This window comes from Rutilus rutilus (genome assembly GCF_951802725.1).
Source record: "Rutilus rutilus genome assembly, chromosome: 1".
NCBI lineage: Eukaryota > Metazoa > Chordata > Actinopteri > Cypriniformes > Leuciscidae > Rutilus > Rutilus rutilus.
The window spans coordinates 16,679,904-16,703,887 of record NC_140209.1 but is presented as its reverse complement, the minus strand read 5'-3'; the positions used below and the strand labels follow the sequence as shown (position 1 = coordinate 16,703,887).

Sequence of the window (23,984 nt, the reverse complement as noted above, 5' to 3'; positions counted from 1 at the left end):
AGATCACAATACAGCACAAAACAAGGAAATGCATGTTGAATATATTGCTAACACTCTACAATAAGGTACAATAACTTAGTTAACATTAGTTCATGTATTAAATAACCATGAGCAATACATTTGTTGCTGTGTTTGTTAATCTTTATTAACGTTAGTTAAAAATACAGCTGTTCATTGTTAGTTTACAGTGCATTTACTAATGTTAACAAGATTTTAATGAAGTATTAGTAAATGTTAACATTAACAAAAAATAATAAAGGCTGTTCACGTGCAGTTCATTATTAGTTCATGTTAACTAATGAAACGTTTTAATAAAGTGTTACCAATTAAGACATAAATACAAAAAAAAAGTATAAAAGAGAATAAAGAAACAACATGAATTAAGATGTCCGTGACTGCTATCCAGATGTCACACCAAAGGTGAGTAATCCTGATAAAATGCAGGGAAACAAGTGTTAATAATAATTTAACATCATACACAAATGGCAAAAAACACTGGCTGCTCATTAAAATAGGTCTATTCACTATTTAAAGAACAATCTCGATGGGTATTGACCACAGATGATTGTTTTGCAATTATTAGCGTGATTGTAGCTGTGAGAGCTGTCTGTACCTTCAGCTAAAATACAACAAAACAAGCATCATTCTTCTTCATTTTTGACACGATATGGGACATCTGATTACAACAGCACTTGCTTACATCAGTTAATAGTTCTTAAAGTATTGCTTCAACTGATCTCAAACTTATTTAACTTAAGTTAACACAGAAATGAACGATTAACTGCACTTACCTCTGCTCAGCCATGAACTGGTCGAAAGCTGATGACGTAACATGTAGGTAGGCCCGCCCTCACGTGATACTGATTGGTCGATTGATAAGCTTAAATCTGATTGGCTAAAGAGTACGACTGCTCTGTGTTACGAGTGTTATGCTGCCAGGAAAGTCTCAAAAACACACACACACACATATCTAAGGCGATTCGTACGTGAATGACGATTTGCACATTCAAATGCAAGGATACACTCGTACATTTTAAACATTCAAAGGTTTTTGTGCACAGTTGTATACCTACGAATTGTGTTTTGCATTTGTGAAATGTATTTTTTGAGTATATAATTTTATTTTGCGCATGTGAATTGCTTTTTGTGAATATATATATTTTTTTCACGCACGTGAATTAGGTTTCATGCATGTGAAATTGTCTACGCATTTGTGAATCATGTTTTTTGCGTGAATTATATTTGAGACTTATCTGCTTCCATAGAAGAAGAAGAGTTGCAGCGTCGAGTCTTCTGAGGAGAGGAGAGCAGCTCGCGGTATTTCACATATTTACACTCCATCACACACTCTTTATACAGTTTGATAAAGCGACAGGCTCATTTCTGTATTGTTTACATCGATCACAGCGATACTTGTGCGTCTTTTCTGGCGTCTTCCTACTGAAATAAACATTTAGTGCAGCAGCAGCGAGCATGAGGAGAATATGTTGAGTTCATTCAGACCTGAGCGATTTTGTGTTCGTTTGTGTGATTGTCTCGATGTTTGTGTGAGAACTGTTACTGAATGTCAAGACAAGAGTTAAAGTTTGAGATCTGTGAGGGGAATTGATGCTGCTGCTGTTTTATATTATCTTTAACAAATCAAATGTGTTTATTCATATTGTTAAAATACACTGGAACATATGCGGCTAAATACTTCACATTGAGCTTGTAATGAGGATTATAACGTTTAGGATCATTGTCATCTAATAACATTAGTGCAATAAATGTAATTACTACAAAACTAAAATATATTTTAGATACTGACATTATGCTGCTGTAGTTATTTAGATGAGGTGGTTAATTAAGATGAATGCCATTAGTGTTTTTTAATATAATTTAATAATAATATAATTTTTATGTTTTATCTTTATCATGTTATGAGAACCAACAGTATTATCTTTCAATAGAGCAGTTTTACAGGCTTTTATCATCTATCCTGACTCAAATAATGTGTTTCTAACAGCAAACACTCAGAATAAAGTGAGATGATCTGCTGATGATCCTGAATGGCTTGTTGAATGAGTGTTGATAGTCTGAGGCTCATCAATATGAACAGATCTGCTGAAAACACTCTTTATTTCATGACAATAGTTCCTGTTTTCACCTCATTTATTATGCTGATGTCTTCAGATCTCCTGTACATTGACACAAAGCTCATTTCAGTGGTGTCAGCAGACTGTATTTGTTGCTCACAAATGTGCATTTATTTCTGTGTCCATGCTGTCAACGTTTTTTTTTTTTCTTCTGTTTTTTTTTTTTTTTTTTTCTGACCATTGACCTATTTGGAAGACATTACATTACAATGTTTTATATTACTTTTTTATTTCTAGATATATTGTAATGGAAAAAGCAGGAGAGTGTTCTGGTTAGCCATAGCATAAGTTATAAATTTATCAGTTACTTTACTTCAGACAGACATAAAGGCTTAGATGTAATATTTAGTATAAAAACATATTCAGGAACTGATATTATTTTTTTAATTTGTCAGATCAGCTCCTCCCACTGCAATTACATCATCAGTGAAGCTCCTCCCACAGTAACTCTCCAATAAATGCTGTAAATTTCCATCAGCTACAAGTGAAGACGAGCATCAGAGCATCAGGAAGAGCTGAAATCTGTAAAGACTGAGTTTATTAAAGAGGACAGAGAGAACATGAGTGATCCAGAACCCTGCAGAATGAAACACACTGAAGATCCTGAAGAACAAAGAGGTTGGTGTTTATTCTTCATTCATTCATGATGCTGAAGAACAGTCATGTTAGAAACATTCAAGCACTTCATCACTTTTAGATAAACAGTTAAACTATGAAATGGGTACAAATGTTTTTTGTTTGTTTTCAACAAATGGTGAGTAAAGGGAGGTTTGAGAAACTTGAGCAAAACCAGATTTGTAAGTAGCGTTGTATTAACGTTGTATTGCATGTCATAAATAACAGAAGTTTCCATTTGAATGGAAGGAACGCATCCTCTAGGGCAGTGGTTCTCAAAGTGGGGTCTGCGAAATAATTTATAACAGCCTACCGTTTTCTCCAGACTGTAAGTCGTGTTTTCTTTATCATCTGAAAAAATGCTATTTATTCTGACTTAGTGACTTATATAATGCATTTAACGCTAATTAATAAAAAAGTAGACACTCAAAGGTTTCTATAGATATTTCTCAAGTCTGTGGGTCAAGTAGGCTATTCGCTGTGTTCTGGTTGATTTAGGGGCATGTGCGCCAGAAAGGAGACAGAGACGGCAGAACCCGCATCCTGTTGTTTTCTTTATTTTTAAAAGGCATGACATTTTGTAGTAATTTTTAATGTATACACAAATAAAAGAACAGACACTTTAGGGACTGTTCGTTTTTAGAAGATCTGCTGACAATATATTACCTGGTGTTAATCCATCCAGGGGCAATGTCAGCTTCCCCTCCTGTCTTGCCAGGTACAGGATTTTCTCAGCATAAATGGGTAGCCAAGTTTCAAACAACTTTGATGCAGCATCCCCATGTAGGACAAGAAAGTCCTGTGCAATCTATAAAATGGAAAACACATTTTTAAATTCCAATTCAATGTGGCACACTAATAAAACGCTATAAACCATCCTCATATTCAAGATCATATTTCCCTATACCTACCATGCCTTTGGTCATTAGGCGAGGGAACTCTTCGAGGATCTGATCGATGGTCCAATTGTTGTCCCTAATCCACTTCGCCGTGTTCTGCATATGGGTCTCTATCTGGCTGAGGGGCTGAGAATTGTTTCTCAACCATTCTTTAAGCTGTGACGCACGTTCGTCTGATATGGTACATTCTGTAAAAAAGAACAACAAAGTTGTCAGTCACTGAAATACGGATGTTTTGCTTCATCAAATAATTTTTCCATTTAATAATTACCTGGTATGAGAGCCCTTGCAAGAGTGCCATCATCTGGTGTCTGTGGTGATGTCGTCTGTGCCGTGCTCCGCGATCTGCTGGTTGATCTCAGCCACTTCCTGACGTTCCGCAGCCTTTCCTCCAGGAATCCAGTGGCTGGCCGGTGGCTCCGTCCTGGGGTGTACCATATTTCCTGCCAAGAAATCAAAATCTTTAATGAATAGAGATGAGGCACGTTTGACTGACAGCACGGGCTACAGTTAGAACAGGGTTTGTCTGTACGTCTGTCTGTCCTCAGAGAAGTAGATAAATTATTGTTCCTGCTGCTTAGTGCATAACAGCGGGCATCAAACAGCACAGAAATGTTTCAAGGAGGAGTGAGCTGTATTGTGTCTGTTAACTGACTGTTTTAGATTTTATGCTCAATTTATGCTTCTCCATGCTCCGTTGTCAAAAACAGCAGACCTACAGGCTCATAGTGCGTCGAGTTTGTGACTTCCAGCCAAATTTTGCACAAATTAAAGCCTCAAATTCCCAATTATTTAATTAAAACTTTTCAAAGGACCTGCGGGACAATAATTTTCACATGTACGAACCCTAGTGTCTATTATTTGGTGAGGATTCACCAGAAACAGGAGATCTACATTGGAAATCTAGCAAAAACAGAATAGAGCCTGGTATAGAGCCCTCGGCTGACTCCAGTTAGATAAGTAAAGTTTAAATTGAAAATCAAATTGGATTGCAACCTTAAAAATCAAACTGAATCAGTTTGAGGATCACGACAACCCAAATAAATCTCAATGACATTTTTCAAAAAAACACTCACAGATGAGTCTTTCAAACAGGCAAATGACTGAACCAAACCCAATGCCAGTGCCTTTTTTATATCTTATTTAGGACTGTAAAACAGAAAAAGCTGTTTTAAATGAAGTGAAAGGAAAATAAACTACATGTTAATTCACTTTCAAAATGGGAATGTTGATGTATTTAACAGGAACCCTATTCTATATATATAAATAAATAAATAAATAAAGTACTTCTCTCCAAACTTCTCAATGAGGTACGACACCAAGATACGGACGAGGAGACGTCTCTGACTATTTGTTATGACATTATCTTCATGAAGGCTCTCAACAATTCCTTGCCATCATGTAAGCCTGTAAGAATCTGCCGGGCATCCTGAGAAAATTGACACGAGACAGCATTGCAGATCTCTTACTTTATGAAGTGAAGGGTGATATGAATTCAAATTGATATCAGCATTATTTCAAACCTTTGCCTTGATTTCAATTAATGAACGGTTAAGCTCACAGCACAATGTGTTGTGAGCTTGTATAGAGATATTTTCACTCTTTTCAAGCACCACTATTGTACAGCAAAATATAACATAGGGCTGAAGGTGCTAGTCAAATGAATTTTGCTGATTATAAGAAAATTACTTTTTTATCCATATGGATTTGCCAATTTAAGAAAAAAAAAGCATCTTGATCAATCAACATAAGATACATTCAGGGTTTTTTTTTTTTTTTTTTTTGGCTTTGATTAATTGCCCAGCCTACTGTTGATTAAACAAAGTGATACCCAAGTCTTAAAGTGGAACTTACAAACTGTGGAATGATGTGTATTGTCTGTATCAGCTGATTTACTGGTACCACAGCTGCTGCTTGATCCTCCATGGGGTTTGGAGGAGTGGCAGTTGGTGTGACATCAGAGATTGTAGGTGGGATAGCAGGCACAACAGCAGGTTCAACCTATGCAGAAAATCCAGTTCAATATAATAAACAGTGGCAGCCACCTAGAATAGTTTGCGAAGCATCTGTAATGTAAACTCCTGGATGGATAGGGAACAAGGTGACAGATGGGGTGGGGGTCAAGATATAAAGCTGTGCATGTTTTTGCCACATTAGACTAGTGGACTCAGAAGACTGCATACAGTATGCATGGTGTGACAGATGTGTACTGGCTGGCATTCTCACAGAATGTATACTGTAGCAAACTATGGGTGGTAAATGAGGCTAACCTCTTGCCCCTCTTGGTGTTGTGGTTAGGAAGCATGCATGGGGACCAGGGTTTGAGACCAGTGGGGGGTGCACTCCCCGCCATTTGTTACAATATATTTGGAAAGAGAGTGCACATGGTTTCAGACACAAAACCACTCAAATTTATCACCCAACTGCCCTGTTTTTAGGTGTAAAAGGTGACAAGTTTCCTTTCTTGGACCATGCAGGTGTCTTTAAAAAGGGCCCCGTTCACACTGCAGGCAAAAGTGGCCCAAATCTGATTTTTTGGGGGTCAAGTGACCAGGTCAGACTTCTTCAGAGGTAGTGTGAACACTCAAATCTAGCCCAGATCTGATGTGCAAAAAATCTGAATTGAGCATTAAGACTTGCGGTGTGAACGGGGCCAAGGTGACTTCTAAAACATAACTGGCAGTGACTAAGAATGTATATGGAGCAGATAGACATTAAGTGATTAAACCAAAAAATACTTACAGTACAACTTATAACACCCCAGTAGTCATTTCAAGAACATCCCAGAAGTTTGGTAACGTCATCCCATCCCAGAAGTAGTTCCAGTTGTTCTTCCCATCCCATTAGTCCAATACTGATCATCCTCAAGCAATGGACACTTTACGCAGCATGTATGGCTAAAAACTAAACTAATATGGCGGACAATGTCAAGCTATACATTTTCAACATCTATAAACCTGTCAGAATACTATTTACAAGTGTCATACACACACACACACACACACACACACACACACACCTGGTGGCAGTCCGCTGATTATCTAAAAAAGTCTATAGCGCAGGGAAATGTATAAACTGTCATCATCCTCTCTGTGCGACTTGACAGCATGGATGGGATGGTAATCAAGCAGCTCTCTCACATCTACAGCTGACAAAACTTGGGTGGGAATCACACTGCACGCAAATAAATGCCTATCAAACCACTGTGTTTCCCACTTCTTTACAACAAGTGTTATTGTTGGTGTATGTGATGTTTGCTCCAGTAGTAAAACTGATTGTATAACACCAAACTGAGGCTCTCCATATGGATCATAGGACAGGAATACGGTCATGCCTGCTCTATATTCAGTGCCCTTAAACGTTACCCAGGCTGGCACATACAATTCACTAAAAAGGGGAATACCTTCTAGACCACTTTGGATCTCTTTAAATTCCTCAATGTTGGCCAGAAATGTAGTGTACCCTGGACCAACTTCTGTATTGTGGCACAACACAGTTCCATACAGGAAATTGTAGCACTGCATCATCTGATGGTGAAATGCCATGGTTTTACAAATGTTTCTAAAGTGACAAGTTATATGGCTAACCTGTTTGAAAAATGCATGTCGAGCTTCAAATCTCATCGCCCAGAACTGCCTCAACGGTCCCGAGTTTTTGAACGACACCTGGGTAATGTAGCATGAAGTGGTGTTTTGGCCGTAAATGTAGGTGAGGATAGAGCTCCAGGAAGAGAGAGTGATGCTCTTCAATGATTTTGCTTAGGTACAGTGTCACTGCTACAGTAAGCGAAGGAGAAAAGATGAACTCCATGCACAAGAGTAGGAGGAGTAGAAGTTCCCAATGCTTGTTATCCATAGGGATAAGGTCACCTATCATTGTCGGCAATAACCTAAGTAGGCACCACATTTGAGATGCTGACTGCCGCATGGGGGCTTCAGGGTTTCTGAGATTGCTTATGACAGTAGGTTTGTTACCCTTATCACAAAATCCATAGTCAAAGCTTGTTATTCTGTAATTGAGCTTTTCTAGTGTGAGATACTTTTGCTCAATTAGTGAATTCAACACAAGTTTGACTTCATAGGGCCCCACCTCTTCCAGTACATCATGCATGATGTCAACTGCCACTTGTCTGATACATGATAAAAAGACAAGTTGTTCAAGACAGTCTCTTTTCAGGCCTGTCTGGGAGGAGTCAGCTGTACGCAAATCTGCCTCATAACTATTGCGATCACACAACAGTGTAGGATCTTCCAGCGTCAGAGACCTCACACCCCTTTTATCTGCTTTGCAGAACCGACACACACAGTTTCCACTGAAGCTTTCAATGTAGCCAAGAACGACATGCAAGCCTAAATTGTCTCCAACTACCTGGACCACCGTGAACTTGACAACACCATGATAGTTGGGGGTATTAACAAAGATGCCATCACTCTCTAGACATCTGATCTCTTCCACGATAGGGCGCAGGATTGCATCAAAACCATAGGTCGCTACATCATCAGATTTGTACACTGCTAAAAGGAACTGTGACTGCAAACTTGATAGCAGGTCTGGTGGCAAGCTCTTCAAGATGAAATAAATAAGTCCTAACTTGTGAATCCCAGTCTTAGAACCAAGCGGATTTACTATCTCACAATCATCTTGGTAAATCACAAGTGGGATTGAAACCTCATTCTGGAACAATGGATGTGTTTTACAAAATTCCCCATCAAAAATATCCTGAATTGCATCACCATCTCTACACTGCCATTCCAGCATGGCCTGTAAAATCCCAGGAATTTCAAGAATCTTGGTCAAAAGGCTCTTTAACGGAATATGGTGATATGAATCAGGAACTGCAACTTGTTGGACAATGCCATTGGCAGAGGCCATTGGCTGAACATAAGACACCCCAGACAAAAGCTCCTCAACAGGCTGAATGAAGTTTCCAGATTTAGCAAAATACTGCATCTGTTTATAATCTGTCTCCAATCCTTTGAAAGGCTCAGCTGCTTCTGTGAACTCCACCCCAAGCTCTTCTACCTCTAGGCTTTGATCAAGACCAAACTGACGAAATAAAGACATAGTCTTTGATTGCAGTCTGCTGACAATATTGCTAATTAAACTGGACGTATGCTGAACCACAAAGTTTAAGTTTGAGTATGTCATAGAAGATTTGGATTTAAGGTGGGCTAAAAAGAGGGCAACCCGATTGGTAATACCCTCTTGCTCTAATTCATCCCAGTCCTCCTCAACTTCCTCATCTCCCTGTGCTGGCTCCATTTCTGCATTCAGCATTTCAACATTCTGTACATCAACATGTGGGGCTTCAAAGGGGGTCATCAAGAGTATTTCCAACTTTATGCTCCTTTTCCAAGTGTCTTCAAGAATTCATGTCTGAAATGGGCTTGAGTAGCAATGCAGACTTGATATGCTGTGGATGGGAAAACAAATGTTTATTACCTTTAAATATTTCAACAAGGTCTGTCAGTTGCCAGTCTGTCAAAGTGTCAATGACAAAGGTGTCCATTGATCTGAAACAAACAAAAAGAGCTAAAGCAAAAATACAATTTCTATTGCATTAATTATTATGTCACCATGCAAAAGCAATGCAGACTATAGCAGCAGAATATAATCCAATTTGAAGATACCAGCCATCTTCTTTAGCATCACAAAATATAGAGAAAACAATCCTCCTCCTCTCTTTACAATTCATATGACAAATTGCATATATGTAAATTGTCTATGTTTTTACTGCACAATAATATTTGTGGCTGCTCACAGCATAGCCTAGCTTTCAGGGCACATAAATATTTCTTAATGTTACAGGCCCCGCACAGAAGGCAAAGTAGACAGATAAGACAGTTCTGCAAAATAAGTGCATCCGTTCTTTATATGTATACATAACTTAATAAACCAAACACAAATTTGAAGTAAACTCATAATGAACACTATAACCTTGTAACTGGAGTCAATCTGAATCGAATTAAAAGCATTTCACAATCATCTTGTGTTACAGCGTTCACAAAATGGCGGATAGCTAGCAAAGCAACTAACTGACAGCATGTTGGCTAGTAAATGAGTGAATCATCTGGCTAGCTTGAAACTAGCTGGCAAATTTGCCTGGCGAACATGACCATATGCCCATGGGCATTATGAACTTGTTTCATTAATTCATTAATATAATCCAGACCAAACGGATAAGCTGTGTAGGCTATCCGTGCTTCCATGATAACGGCTAAATGGCTAACGTTAAATTGTTAGCCAAACCAACCAACTAGCCTCGACAATATAAAGATACTACTTTAATAGGTAACGCAACACAGACAATGTGAATAAGACATGTAGTGCACACATACGTTTTATTATTTATTTGCCTCGCTGGATGACCAGTCAGGTTCTCTGGTGTGACGAGCGCTCGGTGTGTGGACTCTGCTGATGTTGTGATGTTCGAAGCACAAACAACCCACGTGCTGGGTCAAACTATATATGTTAGGTTGATGGATTTGACTCAACGCATGAGTTGCACAAAATAACCCAAATTCCATATAAATAACCCATAATGGGTAAAGCATTTCATAACCCAGCGGTTGGGTAGATTAAATAACCCAGGATTTTTTAGTGTGATGGTGTGAGCGGCGCGAAATTGGAGCGGGAAATAGGGCGGCGCTCCGTCCTTTTAAAAATGCCGCTCTGCGCTCTGTCCATGATCTCCCCGCTCGCTACCACTCCGCTCACATGCTCTGGTCTGTATACTGTTATTATTATTATTTGTATTATTATCTTATAGGGTAGCCTACTTATTTTTCATTCTCGTTTTGTTCTGAATTTAAGGATTTGCTGTGGAGTGAGGGGAAGTAGGCTAATAGGCTACGCCTAAACAACGCAACAAAGTATTAGGCCTACACACTTAGGTGCAACTTATTTTCTGAAAAATACGGTAAATTATAAAATTGTGCTGTATTATTAAAAAGTGCATAGGGACAGGGCCGTACCCACAATTGACGCTTCAATTAACGGTCATACACTCTAAAAACTCCTGGGTCAAAAATAACCCATAATGGGTTATTTTTGACCCAACTCCTGGGTTAAAAAGGGACCAACTAATTTATGGGTTATCTCAACTCAGAAAATTGGGTTATGCTTTTTGACCCAAATTCTGGGTTAAATACCTGACCCAAATGTTGGGTTTAAAAAACCCAACATCTGGGTAGAAATAACCCAAAAATTAGTTGATCCTTTTTTAACCCAGGAGTTGGGTCAAAAATAACCTAACTTAACCTCACTATCCCAGTATGCCTTATTTCAGAAAATAAAGCTTTGTTTTACATTATATTACACACTTCAAGCACTTTTACATTTTTATTGCATTAAATTAAAATCTATATGAAAAAACACACACTTGGACATGTTTATTTTCCTATTTATTTTAGGTCACACTGTAATAACAATATTAGAAATAAAAAATAGAAAAATAAACAACAATTCTCAGAAGAGCCTCAGGAATTTAAGCCTGGGGCCAACTTTGGGGACAAGATTTTTGATAGTGTCCTCATCAAAGAGAAGAAATGCCTCCTCATCTATGTCTTCATCTGAAAGACAGAAAACAAGACAACATGAGTATTGTTAATAAGTTGAGACAATTGTGAACCACTCACCAGACACTCTTTCATTATCAAGCTAACAAATAATCACTTTTAAGGGAATGCAGTGGCTTTTTTTTTTTTGGCCCAAATTGCTAGTTAACTAATGTGGTTCTTTTGCAGCATTAACGTTACCCATTTTGTGTGAATGACATCTTTTCTTTCATTAAAAAGTGTAATGATAGTAATGCAAAGGTGAATATCTTGCCCATTCTTATGCATAACAGCTTAAAGACAAGGCACAATAATCTTTTAGGGTTGTGTGTATACCCCACTGGCGAAGAATTTGTGACTTTCACAAAATCTTGCACTGACACATTTAAGTCTTATTAAAAAAAATGTAGGTATAGAGAGATGATATAAGGGCAACAAGAGTAAAATGCTCACCTCTAAAATTCTCTGTCAGCTCAGACAGCTGCCACTCAGTTAGCATATCAGCGACAAAACTGTCCATTCAAAATGACCTGGAGAAAACATAGCAATAGAGGTTAGCAACAATTTGAAGACTTGACCCGCTTCTTTAACTCTCACTACTTCAGCCAGTAGAGCACTGTATAATATGATAAGCACGGCGCAGCTGGAAAACATAACTCAACTATTGTGTTGCCTCGTCGCTCTGTAGCCGCGTCGCGTCTCTAGGACAACTCGAGGTATAGCTCACCGGACGTGCAGTCTCTCAACCGGACGCGAAGCGCAGTGCCGCGTCTTTAAAATTCGAACACATTTATTCTCTATGAGTGTACGTTACACACACCGGCGGCGCCATCCGGCGTCTGTCCGCGACACCCAGCAACGGCTCAGGACCTTGTTCAAAATCGCGTCCGGTGTGTGATAACGTTACCTCGAGTTGTCCTAGATGTTGTCGTGATAGCCGCGGCTACATGCCAACCACAGAATTACCACGGCTAACGCTAGTCTCAACGTTTTTTTTTTTTTTTTTTTTTTGCAAATGGTGATAAACTAGCAACAGGGACATGGACACAGAAAAGTTTACATTACATCAACACTGAAAATACTCTCTTACCTTGAATATAGATGAAGTTGCACCGATGAAGCACAGGCCAAAACGGAGCGAGCGCGAAAGCGACGGTTATTTCAAATGACTGTTGTGAGAAAATTCCAGAACAACTGCGGGCGGGCGGGCGAGAGAGAGAGAGAGAGAAAGCCAACCCTATAACCCAGAACATGGGTTACTCTTTGAAAAATAACCCAGAAACCCAAACAACCCATGAATTGGGTCAAAATATTAGCCCTATAACCCAGAAAATGGTTACTCTCTGAAAAAATAACCCATAATTTTAACCCAACACAAATAACCCAGAAAATGGGTTGAAGAAATAACCCAGGAGTTTTTAGAGTGTAAAGTGCGAGATAAGATGCAAATAGCTAAACTAAACAGCTGTTTTAAATAGAAGTTTTAAACGAACGACAGAAACAATCAGTTTAATATAGCTACTGGTCAAGAGACCAGAGAAAATAGAAATATTTACCAAAGAAATATAGCTACTGGTCAAGAGAAGCATACTGTGCCCAGGATGAGATTAACATTATTACAATGGAATTCTTATTTAACACAGATTTACTGTATGTTTCCCCCCCGGTAATTACAGTGGATATAAGCTCAATTTAACAACACAAGCACCTATTAAACAAATTGCCATTATTATTGTTGTAAAAATGTAGGCTAGCCTATATTTGTGTACCTCGAATGTGTATACATTTTGGAAATTAACATCTATGCAAAATAATCCTTGAAACATTTCTCATTTGAGGCCATTCCTGTTTGAAATATGTGATTGTTTTTGATGTGATGTGAACAATAATCATATACATTCTGCATTTCCATTTTGTAAGTGGATTAGTGGTCGACCGATATAGTTTTTTTTGATTGCCGATATCTTAGAGAGCAGGGTGGCCGATGGCCGATATAAAGCCGATATTTATATTTGTATAATATAAATATTTATTTATATAAATATAATATTTTGGTTGCATTTATAACTCACAAATGAAGTTGGAAGCGGCTTTGCAGTCGAATCGTGGGCCGAAACTTTGCCACAAAACTTAACTTAGAACTGAGACTCACAACGGAAAACAAAAGAAAACTAAGATTTCAACTAAACATCTTCAGATTAAGGTTCTTTCATCTGCTCGTCTACATGGTTATTGGTCTGTCTGGTTACTCTGTCATGGCTTCTCCATGATTGTTTTTGAATCTACTTTTCTTTCTCAAACTTTGTTCGGGTCCTAAGATTTTAAGCTCAAATGTTTGTCCAGCCTCCTGGATGAGTTCTGACCAATTCGACACTGTCTTTATTTGAGAGGTGGCATTTTCTTCACTTCTCATTGTAAATCATGCGTTATCTGTGATCACTTTACTCTCCAGCTCTAGCAGAGAGAACAGAGGCCACAGTTTATTACTATTCACATCATTACTATTATAAGAATACAAAACAATTTCCACAGATTTCAATCAAGCCATCTTTTGAATCAAGAACATACAATCGTACTGATAGGAACCGAGACACACTTTCATTCAAACATCTAATAGTTATAACAGTTACATGACTTATATGGGATCTAAGCATAATACACACACATATAGATTGTAGACACAATATAGAATTATGTAGTTGCACGATGTTTGATTATAAGTCCAATGAGAATTGTTTTGGGATGATTTTATGTATTTCTATAGGTAAAGTCTCATCTCTTTGAAGCTTGCATGGCTATAAAGTTCTTAGCTGGGGTTTTTCGTTGGTTAGTGAAGACTGGCTGGAGCCTGAATTGTATGGCTCTGGATTGATGATTTGTGACTCAGGACCACAAAGCCAGTCACATTTGTCAGTTTGTTGAGATGAGATTTATACATCATCTGAAAGCTGAATAAATGAGCTTTCCATTGATGTATGGTTTGTTAGGATAGAACCATATTTGGCCATGATACTATGATTTGACCATCTGGAATCTGAGGGTGCATAAAAATCAAAACAATGTATGGGTCAATGTATTGTTGGCTATTGCCACAAATATACCCGTGCGACATGTGACTGGTTTTGTGATCCAGGGTCACATTTGGGGTCTGGAGTGTTGAGTTCTGTGTGGAATTATGTTGAACGAATCACCTGTAAGATTCATTTGTGTTTGGTTTGCACTCAAACCCTACAACACGGAGGCGCCGGCGCATGAACTGGAGCTCGTCTCTTAAATGAACCGAAGCTCAGCGTATAAGCTACTTGCCTCACAGACCTGAGAAATATATATATATATTAGGGGTGTAACGATACGCGTATTCTTATCGAACCGTTCAGTACGAGGCTTTCGGTTCGGTTTTCGGTACGCATTACGTACCGAACGGTTCGTTGGACCATTTTTTCCGTTCGACCAAAATTTCGTTATTTCAAATGAAGGCGCGTCGCGGGTGGCAAGCGCGCTCATAGGCTGGCGCGACCACAACATCAACTGGCAAATGCAATGTAAGGAATGAAACTGAGCTACTCTTATTGTGTTTGTGTGAACCGTTAATCAGTTTTGACCTGTGAAGCGGGACTCGCGAGCCTTATCAAACAACACCACACAGCGCTAAGAGATCCAGACCAGTAAAGAAAGCATTTGAATTTCAAATGCTTTTTGAATTCGCCACTGAAGTAATAACATCGCTGCGAGATCTAGTGAGAAACATGCACATTGCTCTGTTATTAACGGATCAAACAGCGCTGACGTGGAAACCAGGAAGAAACATCGTGCCATGAATGAACTGGCCAGTGTCCACAGATCAGCAACAGCAACATTCACAGTGGAATGGATTTGCTGTAGTAACACTAACTGCAAGCTATGGAAGTTTGTCAGGAATAGTGGGCTATAAGTAACATTACGTCGGTTTTATTTTGACATTATGAATACAATTGCTGCCCTCAAATGTTAATCTGAACTAAAATAAACCTACTACTACATTTCATTTAGTCCAAGGAGCTGTTTTGTTTTATATGCTCATAAGAAGAGTCAAGTATAGCTCCATTATTGCTCAGTAAAAAAAGCAACTAAAATAATAATAATAAATAAATCACACTTTATGATGTTAGTTTCATTAAATAAATAAAAAAATTAAATAAATAAAAAATCAATTCTCTGGCATTTATTTATTTTTGCTGTATGGAAAACGTACCGAACCGAACCGAACCGTGACACAAGTGTATTGAACCGAACCGTGAATTTTGTGAACCGTTACACCCCTAATATATATATATATATATATATATATATATATATATATATGTGTGTATGTATATATATATATTATATATAAAACTTTTTTTTTTTTTTATCAAAATCTCTCTATTTTTTCTCTCGACACCTCTTTAACTTGGCACGAAGTTCTGGAATACTGTCAGTGAAGTCTTGATATGCAAATTTGTTTAAATTCATACTTACGTAATCACCATGACCAATTTTTTATTTTTTTACATTGAATCTTGAAAAAAATATAGCACCGACCCTTTTTTTTTTTTTTTTTTTTTTTTCTCTCTGTTACGGCAAACCAAAATATTTTTAAGGATGGCCTGAAAACAGTCAATGCTACAGTTTGTGTAAAACTGAGACAATGTATTGAGATTATTTTCTTGTCCTCCCATCATGCGGCAGAAAGAGCCCAGATGATGTCACTTCCTGGGTGTCACAGTTTTAAGAAATGCTCTGTTTTTAAAAGGAGGAAAATTAAGTCAAGAGTAACAGGGTTGAGTGAAACATGTAGGACACAGATAATGATAATACAAATTATTAATTTAAAACTAGTTAAATCCGAGGCCACTCTACACTTTGAGCATGTGAAATTTCTACATGTACTGGAACGGTCGTGAAATGACGTCACACTCTGTGACAGCTTTTTCACAAACATAAATTTAACATATAACAAATAATAATAATTGCTTGTGTTTCTGGTGCCCCACTTTCACAGACTCATGATTGGAAGTCAGTGCAAGGAAAAGTCTAGTGTGAACGGCCATTAATAATTAAAATGTTTTTAGTAAAATAAATATCAATCTCAAAGTTGGTGTCAAAACATGGCAGTATTGTATATTTTAATATTAATATCATGTTAAATAATTGTGTCATTGAGCAAATATATTTAATAGTTCTTGCTAAAGAAACATGGAATTTGTATCTATAATGTTTTAAAAACAATAATTGGAAGATAAATTTACCTCATTCATGGAAAGTTTCAAGGACATATAATCAATTTATAAAAAGGCTTCAAATTATCATAATATTTTATAAGTTGTCTACTTTCTACTATTACATCAGGGCTCACTTTCATGTCCTTTCACTTTATATTTCTCTCTTTGAATTATTTTTGTTGTACTGAAAATGAAATTAATTTTTCTCTTTGATTTCAGACCTGATGGAAGTGAAGGAGGAGAGTGAAGAACTGAGTGAAGTGAAGGAGGAGAGTGAAGTGGAGGAGGAGAGTGAAGATCTGAGTGAAGTGAAGGAGGAGAGTGAAGAACTGAGTGAAGTGAATGAGAAGAGTGAAGAACTGAGTGAAGTGGAGGAGGAGAGTGAAGAACTGAGTGAAGTGAAGGAGGAGAGTGAAGAAGTGAAGGAGGAGAGTGAAGAAGTGAAGGAGGAGAGTGAAGAAGTGAAGGAGGAGAGTGAAGAAGTGAAGGAGGAGAGTGAAGAAGTGAAGGAGGAGAGTGAAGAAGTGAAGGAGGAGAGTGAAGAACTGATGGAAGTGAAGGAGGAGAGTGAAGAACTGATGGAAGTGAAGGAGGAGAGTGAAGAACTGAGTGAAGTGAAGGAGGAGAGTGAAGAACTGAGTGAAGTGAAGGAGGAGAGTGAAGAAGTGAGTGAAGTGAAGGAGGAGAGTGAAGAACTGAGTGAAGTGATGGAGGAGAGTGAAGAAGTGAGTGAAGTGAAGGAGGAGAGTGAAGAACTGAGTGAAGTGGAGGAGGAGAGTGAAGAACTGAGTGAAGTGAAGGAGGAGAGTGAAGAACTGAGTGAAGTGAAGGAGGAGAGTGAAGAACTGAGTGAAGTGAAGGAGGAGAGTGAAGAACTGAGTGAAGTGAAGGAGGAGAGTGAAGAACTGAATGAAGTGGAGGAGGAGAGTGAAGAAGTGAGTGAAGTGGAGGAGGAGAGTGAAGAAGTGAGTGAAGTGATGGAGGAGAGTGAAGAACTGAGTAAAGTGAAGGAGGAGAGTGAAGAACTGAGTGAAGAAGTGGAGGAGGAGAGTGTTCACAAGTGTTCACACTGTGACAAGAGATTCAGTCGATCATCCTATCTGGAAACACATGAGATGATCCACACCGGAGAGAAGCCGTTCTCATGTGATCAATGCGGCAAAACTTTTCGTCATGCATCAGCCCTGAAGAGACACCTCAGAGTTCATACGAAGGAGAAGCCACATTTATGTTCTGTGTGTGGAAAGAGTTTTTCACGGCTGCAAACTTTACATATACATGAGAAAATTCACACTGGTGTGAGAGAGTACATGTGCTTTGAGTGTGAGAAGACTTTTATTACAGCTGAACATTTAAAACAGCACCAGATGATCCACACTGGAGAAAAACCTTACAAGTGTTCACACTGTGACAAGATATTCATTCAGTCATCAAATCTGAAAAGACATGAGAGGATCCACAGCAGAGAGAAGCCGCACACGTGTGATCAGTGTGGAAAGAGTTTCTCTTTTAAAACTCACCTGAAGCGACACATGAAGATCCATACATTGGAGAAACCACATCAACACAGTCTGAGATCACAGCAAGTAGTTTGTTTTCATGTGCTGAGCATCAAAGTCTCTTCTGTGTAAGTTAGACACACATCACTCTATAGCCAAATCTCTCCTCTCCACCTATAGCCGGTGTGCAGTGAGTACAGGACACTTTGTTGATTGATTGGTATTTATTAACTTGAGTTCAACCAGCAAGAATATCTAATTAGTCAGTTCAGATTAGGGCTTTGACTCCGAACTTCGTTATTCAAATATAATTTGAATATTTAAAAAATAATGATATTTGAACGAATATTAGGCAGCCTTTAATATTCTAACCTGTTATGGGCATTATTTTTTGTGTTTGCTTGTAAACGTTGTTTTCAATTCAGATTCTGAGGCTTTTTCACGCCTGAAGTTGTGAATCGTGAGCTCATTAGCAAGGCTATTATTGGTCATCTGGGCTCCTGTAGGTGACATATTAGCACCTGTTTTGCATATCAAAACAATGGCCGCGCCAACGCCTACAACACCCACACCTGACGAGGAGTTCGAAATCTACACTCCTGACAATTTGAAAAGCAACGTGTGGCGCTACTTTGGGTTCCCAAAGAAACAGGGAAAAATCACGAGTAAGGACAAGGTATTTTTTCTAGGGATGCACAGATACAATTTTTTAAGAATTGATCCGATCTGATCCGATCCCAAAAATTCTGAGTATCTACCGATACCAGCGCAGGTTTTTTTTTTTTTTTTTTTTTTTTTTTTTTTTATCAAGTAGAATTTCTATAACTCTGTATTGAACTGATAATCACTATATTGCGTGTTAAACACAATCTACTTAATACAGACAACTTCATTATAAAGAAAAACAACAACAAATATATGATCACAATCTGATATAAATGCTATTATAAACTAGATTAGTGGATCATTCAGCAGTAAAATTTAGTCTAGAAAAATCACGAGTGCACAATAATTGTATAAAATCTGAACGTTTTGTGAATTTTTTTTTTTGTGGGGAACACATTAGAGACATTAAGTGTAACACTAAACCTGGTAAAACATTACACAGTCAAATCTTCTGTTCGTGAACAGTTGTATTTCATTCATTAATCTGACTATGCATCCGTGCATTTAATTGCCATTGGCTCGTGTGATAGTAATATGGATCTTAGTAGTATTTTAAGTGATAATTCATTCTATAAACAACTATAAAAGATCATTTTGGGCTTTCTCTGGCTCCCTGCACCGGGGCGTAATTCCTGAATGTGTACAACCTAAACACGGGTATCAGGAGGTGTCTTAAATGTCCCCACAAACAACAAAAAGGCCCAAGAAGCGATGTAACGTTCAGCTAACTTTTCTCCTCACCCCTCACTGTCTTCCCCTCTTTTCCCCTTTTTCGTCTTTAGCCTCTCCCTCTCAACTATTTCCCTCCCGGACACCTCCCCCCAACAGCAGGTTGTAGAATACATCTGCGATGCTACCATACACCCATTTCTAATGGATGAAGCTATGGCCTGGGAGAGAGGTCATCAGGTGGTCTCCAACCTTCACTGGGTGTTTCTACCCTTAACCACAACACCCTCCAGTTGGCGGGTCAGCAGTGACTGGCCAGGTCACTGCCCCTCTCCTCCAGGCTTCCAGCTTGTGCCCTCTCTCTTGTGCCAGAGCCAACAGGAGGCTCTCTCTGATGCTTCTCACAGCCTACGAACGGCTACTTTCCTCAAGTGGCCTCTCAGTCCAACCTTTGTCAATAGATTCCACACAGATTGAGCTGGGAATCCTCGACATCCGACTTCCACCGTCATGAGCCATGTTGTCCACCCCTTGTCCCGGCAGTCTTGGACGTACTTGCTGGTATTTGGCTTTTTTCCTCTCTGCAGCTTCCTCACAGCCCTCCTCCCTTGGCACCGTCAACTCCACCAGAATGCTCTTCTTTCCCTCTGGAGACCACATGATAATGTCGGGCCTTAGAGTTGTGGACAATTCCGCCTCGGGGATATGGAGGTTCCTCCAGAGATCAACCTCCATTTCCCATCCCTAGGCTGACTGCAGGAGATTCTGCCTGGCTTGGCTGTGGACGACAGGTCTTCTTTCACAAAGGAGATGGTGCTCAGCAGTGGTCTTACTTTGGCTGGTTGTTTCTTCCTCCTTTCTTGCTCCAGGATGTCTGTGAGCCCTGCCAACACCTTGTCATGGCGCCACCTGTATCTTCCCTGTGTCAATGCAATCTTACACCCTGACAGAATGTGCACCATTGTTCCTTTCCCACCACACAACCTGCACAGTGGGTTCATAACCACAGCCTATGGCTCCAAGGGCCTGGATTGTCCCTTGGGGTTTAGGGCCCACTCGACTAGAGGCATAGCCTCGTCGTGGGCATGGACATGTGGGGTGTCACTTCATGATATCTGTATGGCAGCAGGCTGGGCCTCACTGTCTACATTTATAAGGTTTTATAACCTAGAAGTGCCTGCCTTACAGGCCAGACTGTTCTCAGTCTGATCATATTGACATCGTCTACCCAACACAGTTTGATTAGACTGTTGATATGCTGCAATGGCCTGTGGGCTTATGCAGTTTAAAGTCTAGGTACTGCTTTAGACTGTGTATGTGCGCGCACCTATCACATTCACAGAGTCGTCCCTTTCCGTCTACCGCCTTGTGTGTATCCCACTGATATGAGCCCTGGGCACACTGCCCTTGGGACATTAGTGTTGGGAATTCGCACGCACAGCATTTAACATGGGGTTCCCGTAGCGTAAGCTAAACTTACGCAACATGAGAGTACTCTCGTAAGAGAACGACACTCGGTTACTAACGTAACCTCGGTTCTCTCTAGAGAACTTGTCTGCCGTGCTTGTGCTCACTTGTTTTCACTTACAGTCGACTGAAATCATTGAGCAACCTGCGCGGTGGATATTTATAGGCGCTTGGCCACGCCTATTTTGGCTGTTCATGACGTAGCGCAGGGAGGCTTCCCATTGTCGCTGGAGTCATGCCAAGACGCGCTGATAGGTTGCAGCAGTTTCTGCAGAGCAGCCAATAGGCGCGCGAACTGTCTCGTCTATGTCTGCCTGCTGCAGCAAATGCGTTTTACATTTTAGAAAATTAAGGATAATTTTCTTGCTTCAGTATTCTCGAGAAAAGGAGTTTTCCCATAGCGTAAGCTAAACTTACGCTACACTCATTCCCTCTCTAGAGAGAACCGAGGTTACATCAGTAACCGAGTGTCATTTTATCCATGTCATGTTGTGAGAATTAACAGTATTGTCTTTCAATGGAGCAGTTTAATAGTCTTTTATCATCTATCCTGACTCAAATAATGTGTTTCTAACAGCAAACACTCAGAATAAAGTGAGATGATCTGCTGATGACCCTGAATGGCTTGTTGAATGAGTGTTGATAGTCTGAGGCTCATCAATATTAACAGATCTGCTGAAAACATTCTTTATTTCATGACAATAGTTCCTGTTTTCACCTCATTTATTATGCTGATGTCTTCAGATTTCCTGTAAATTGACACTTAAAGCTCATTTCAAGAGTGTCAGCAGACTGAGGGTATTTGTTGGCTACTATATGTTTATTTCTGTGTTTATGATTTTAACTGGTTTTCTTAACTTTATTTATATTTTGAAGAATTTAAATTATTTATATTATTTTCTATAATTCTAGATACCTATATTTTAATGAAGCTGCAGAATAACGTTAGGATTAACATTTTTTAAATAATCAGCTACTGTACGATGAATAGATGGACAGACATACAAGTTTAGAAGTGTCATTTATTATAAAAACAAACTCAGTAATTGATATTTTGGATTTTGGCAGATCAGCTCCTCCCACTGCAATCACATCATCAGTGAAGCACCTCCCACTGCAATCACATCATCAGTGAAGCTCCTCCCACAGCAGTTCACCAATACATTATTAAAGAGGACAGTGAGAACATGAGTGATCCAGAACCCTGCAGAATGAAACACACTGAAGATCCTGAAGAACAAAGAGGTTGGTGTTTATTCTTGTTCAACATCAGATCAAGCTAAATACTATTTTACCCTTTTTATTTTACATTTATTTGATATCTGGTCCCCAGTTTGCAACAACTTTACCAGAATTTTCAACATAGTTTACAATATTTTTTTTTTTTAAAGAATAATCAGTAAACACCAAGATACTGATAAAGTTGTATTTGTCAAATATCATACAAGTTATTCATAGTTATAGAGATTCTTCTTTCAGTGACTTTGGTAACAGGGTTGATGAATGTGATCAACATGTAGGACACAGATAATGCTAATAAAAATTGTTAATTTAAAACTAGTTAGTCGCTTTACACTTTGATCATGTGAAATTTCTACACGCACTGCAACTGTCGTGAAATGACATCCCACTCTGTGGCAGCTTTTTTACAAACATTAATTTAACATATAACAAATAATAATTAAAAATGTTAAAATAAACAATCCACTCCACTTGAATGCTAAACGTTTGTGTTATTTCTCACAGGGTTATTCACTTGAGCTTGTGTTTCTGGTGTCCCACTTTCACATGCGTATGAATGGAAGTCAGTGCAAGGAAAAGTCTAGTGTGAACGGCCATTAATAATTCAAACGTTTTAGTAAAATAAATATCAATCTCAAAATTGGTGTCGAAAGATGGCAGTATTGTATATTTTAGTGTAAATATGTTAGATAATTGTGTCATTGAGCAAATTAATATTTCTTGCTAAAGAAACATGGGATTTGTGTCTATAATGTTTTAAAAATAATAATTGGAAGATAAATTTACCTCATTCATGGAAAGTTTCAAGGACATATAATCATTTTTTTTAAAAGGCATCAGATTATCATAACTGTTGTCTACTTTCTACTATTACATCAGGGCTCACTTTCATGTCCTTTCACTTTATATTTCTCTCTTTGAATTATTTTGATGTTCTGAAAATTAAATGTAATATTTATTTCTTTCATGTCAGACCTGATGGAAGTGAAGGAGGAGAGTGAAGAACTGAGCGAAGTGAAGGAGGAGAGTGAAGAACTGAGTGAAATGGAGGAGGAGAGTGAATAACTGAGTGAAGTGGAGGAGGAACATCATGTCAAACCTGGAGAAAAACCTTTGAGTCGCTCAAAGACTAAACAGACATTTTTAAAGAAAAGAAGAGGCAAGAAATCTTTCACCTGCACTCAGTGTGGAAAGAGTTACACATCCAAACAAAATCTTGATATTCACATGAGAGTTCACACCGGAGAGAAGCCGTTCACATGCAATCAGTGTGGGAAAGATTTCATTCATTCTTCATCCCTTAATGTTCACATGAGAATCCACACTGGAGAGAAGCCGTTCATATGTGATCAATGTGGGAAAGATTTCAGTCATCCTTCACACTTTAATGTTCACATGAGGATCCACACCGGAGAGAAGCCGTTCACATGTGATCAGTGCGGCAAAACATTTCTTAGTGCATCAGACCTGAAGAAACACCTGAGAGTACATACGAAGGAGAAGCCGCATTCATGTTCTGTGTGTGGAAAGAGTTTTTCACTGCTGCAATATTTACATGCACATCAGAAAATACACACTGATGTGAGAGAGTACGTGTGCTTTGAGTGTGAGAAGACTTTTACTACAGCAAACAGTTTAAAACTGCACCAGAGAATTCACACTGGAGAAAAACCTTACAGGTGTTCACACTGTGAGAAGAGATTCAGACGGCCATCAAATCTGAAAAGACATGAGAGGATCCACACTGGAGAGAAGCCGCACACGTGTGATCAGTGTGGAAAGAGTTTCTCTTTTAAAACTCACCTGAAGCGACACATGAAGATCCATTCAGTGGAAAAAAAACATCACTGTGGTCTGAGATCACGGTAGTTTATTTTCATGCTGAGCAACAGTCTCTTCTGTGTAACTGTGGGATTAAAAATGTAAGAATCTGTTTAAGATCTGCTGATCTTATGTCCTTACATAACATAACATAACATGAAAAAAACAAGGTAGA

General features: G+C 38.8%; 1 protein-coding gene across 4 annotated transcripts; it reads left to right on the top strand.

Moving 5' to 3' along the window:
• The first annotated feature begins 2,477 nt into the window (after positions 1-2,477).
• LOC311291102 (uncharacterized protein) lies at positions 2,478-23,962 on the top strand. Of its 4 annotated transcripts, none has more exons than XM_084409974.1 (4): positions 2,478-2,753; positions 16,665-18,072; positions 21,820-21,991; positions 22,962-23,962. In XM_084409974.1, exons 1-3 carry the CDS (start codon positions 2,696-2,698, stop codon positions 21,935-21,937), a joined length of 1,584 nt encoding a protein of 527 aa, XP_084266100.1. In that variant the 5' UTR covers positions 2,478-2,695; the 3' UTR covers positions 21,938-21,991; positions 22,962-23,962. The 4 variants fall into 4 exon arrangements, with proteins under 4 accessions (XP_084266100.1, XP_084266102.1, XP_084266101.1 ...); XM_084409976.1 differs by having other exon boundaries at positions 21,815-21,991; XM_084409975.1 differs by lacking the exon at positions 22,962-23,962 and adding an exon at positions 22,493-22,944.
• Positions 23,963-23,984: the final 22 nt, after the last annotated feature.

Coding starts and splice junctions, on each gene's coding strand:
- LOC311291102 (XM_084409974.1), top strand. CDS start 2,696: ATGAGTGATCCAGAACCCTGCAGAATGAAACACACTGAAGATCCTGAA. Junction 2,754..16,664: donor AGATCCTGAAGAACAAAGAG/GTTGGTGTTTAT, acceptor CTTTGATTTCAG/ACCTGATGGAAGTGAAGGAG. Junction 18,073..21,819: donor AGCATCAAAGTCTCTTCTGT/GTAAGTTAGACA, acceptor TTGGCAGATCAG/CTCCTCCCACTGCAATCACA.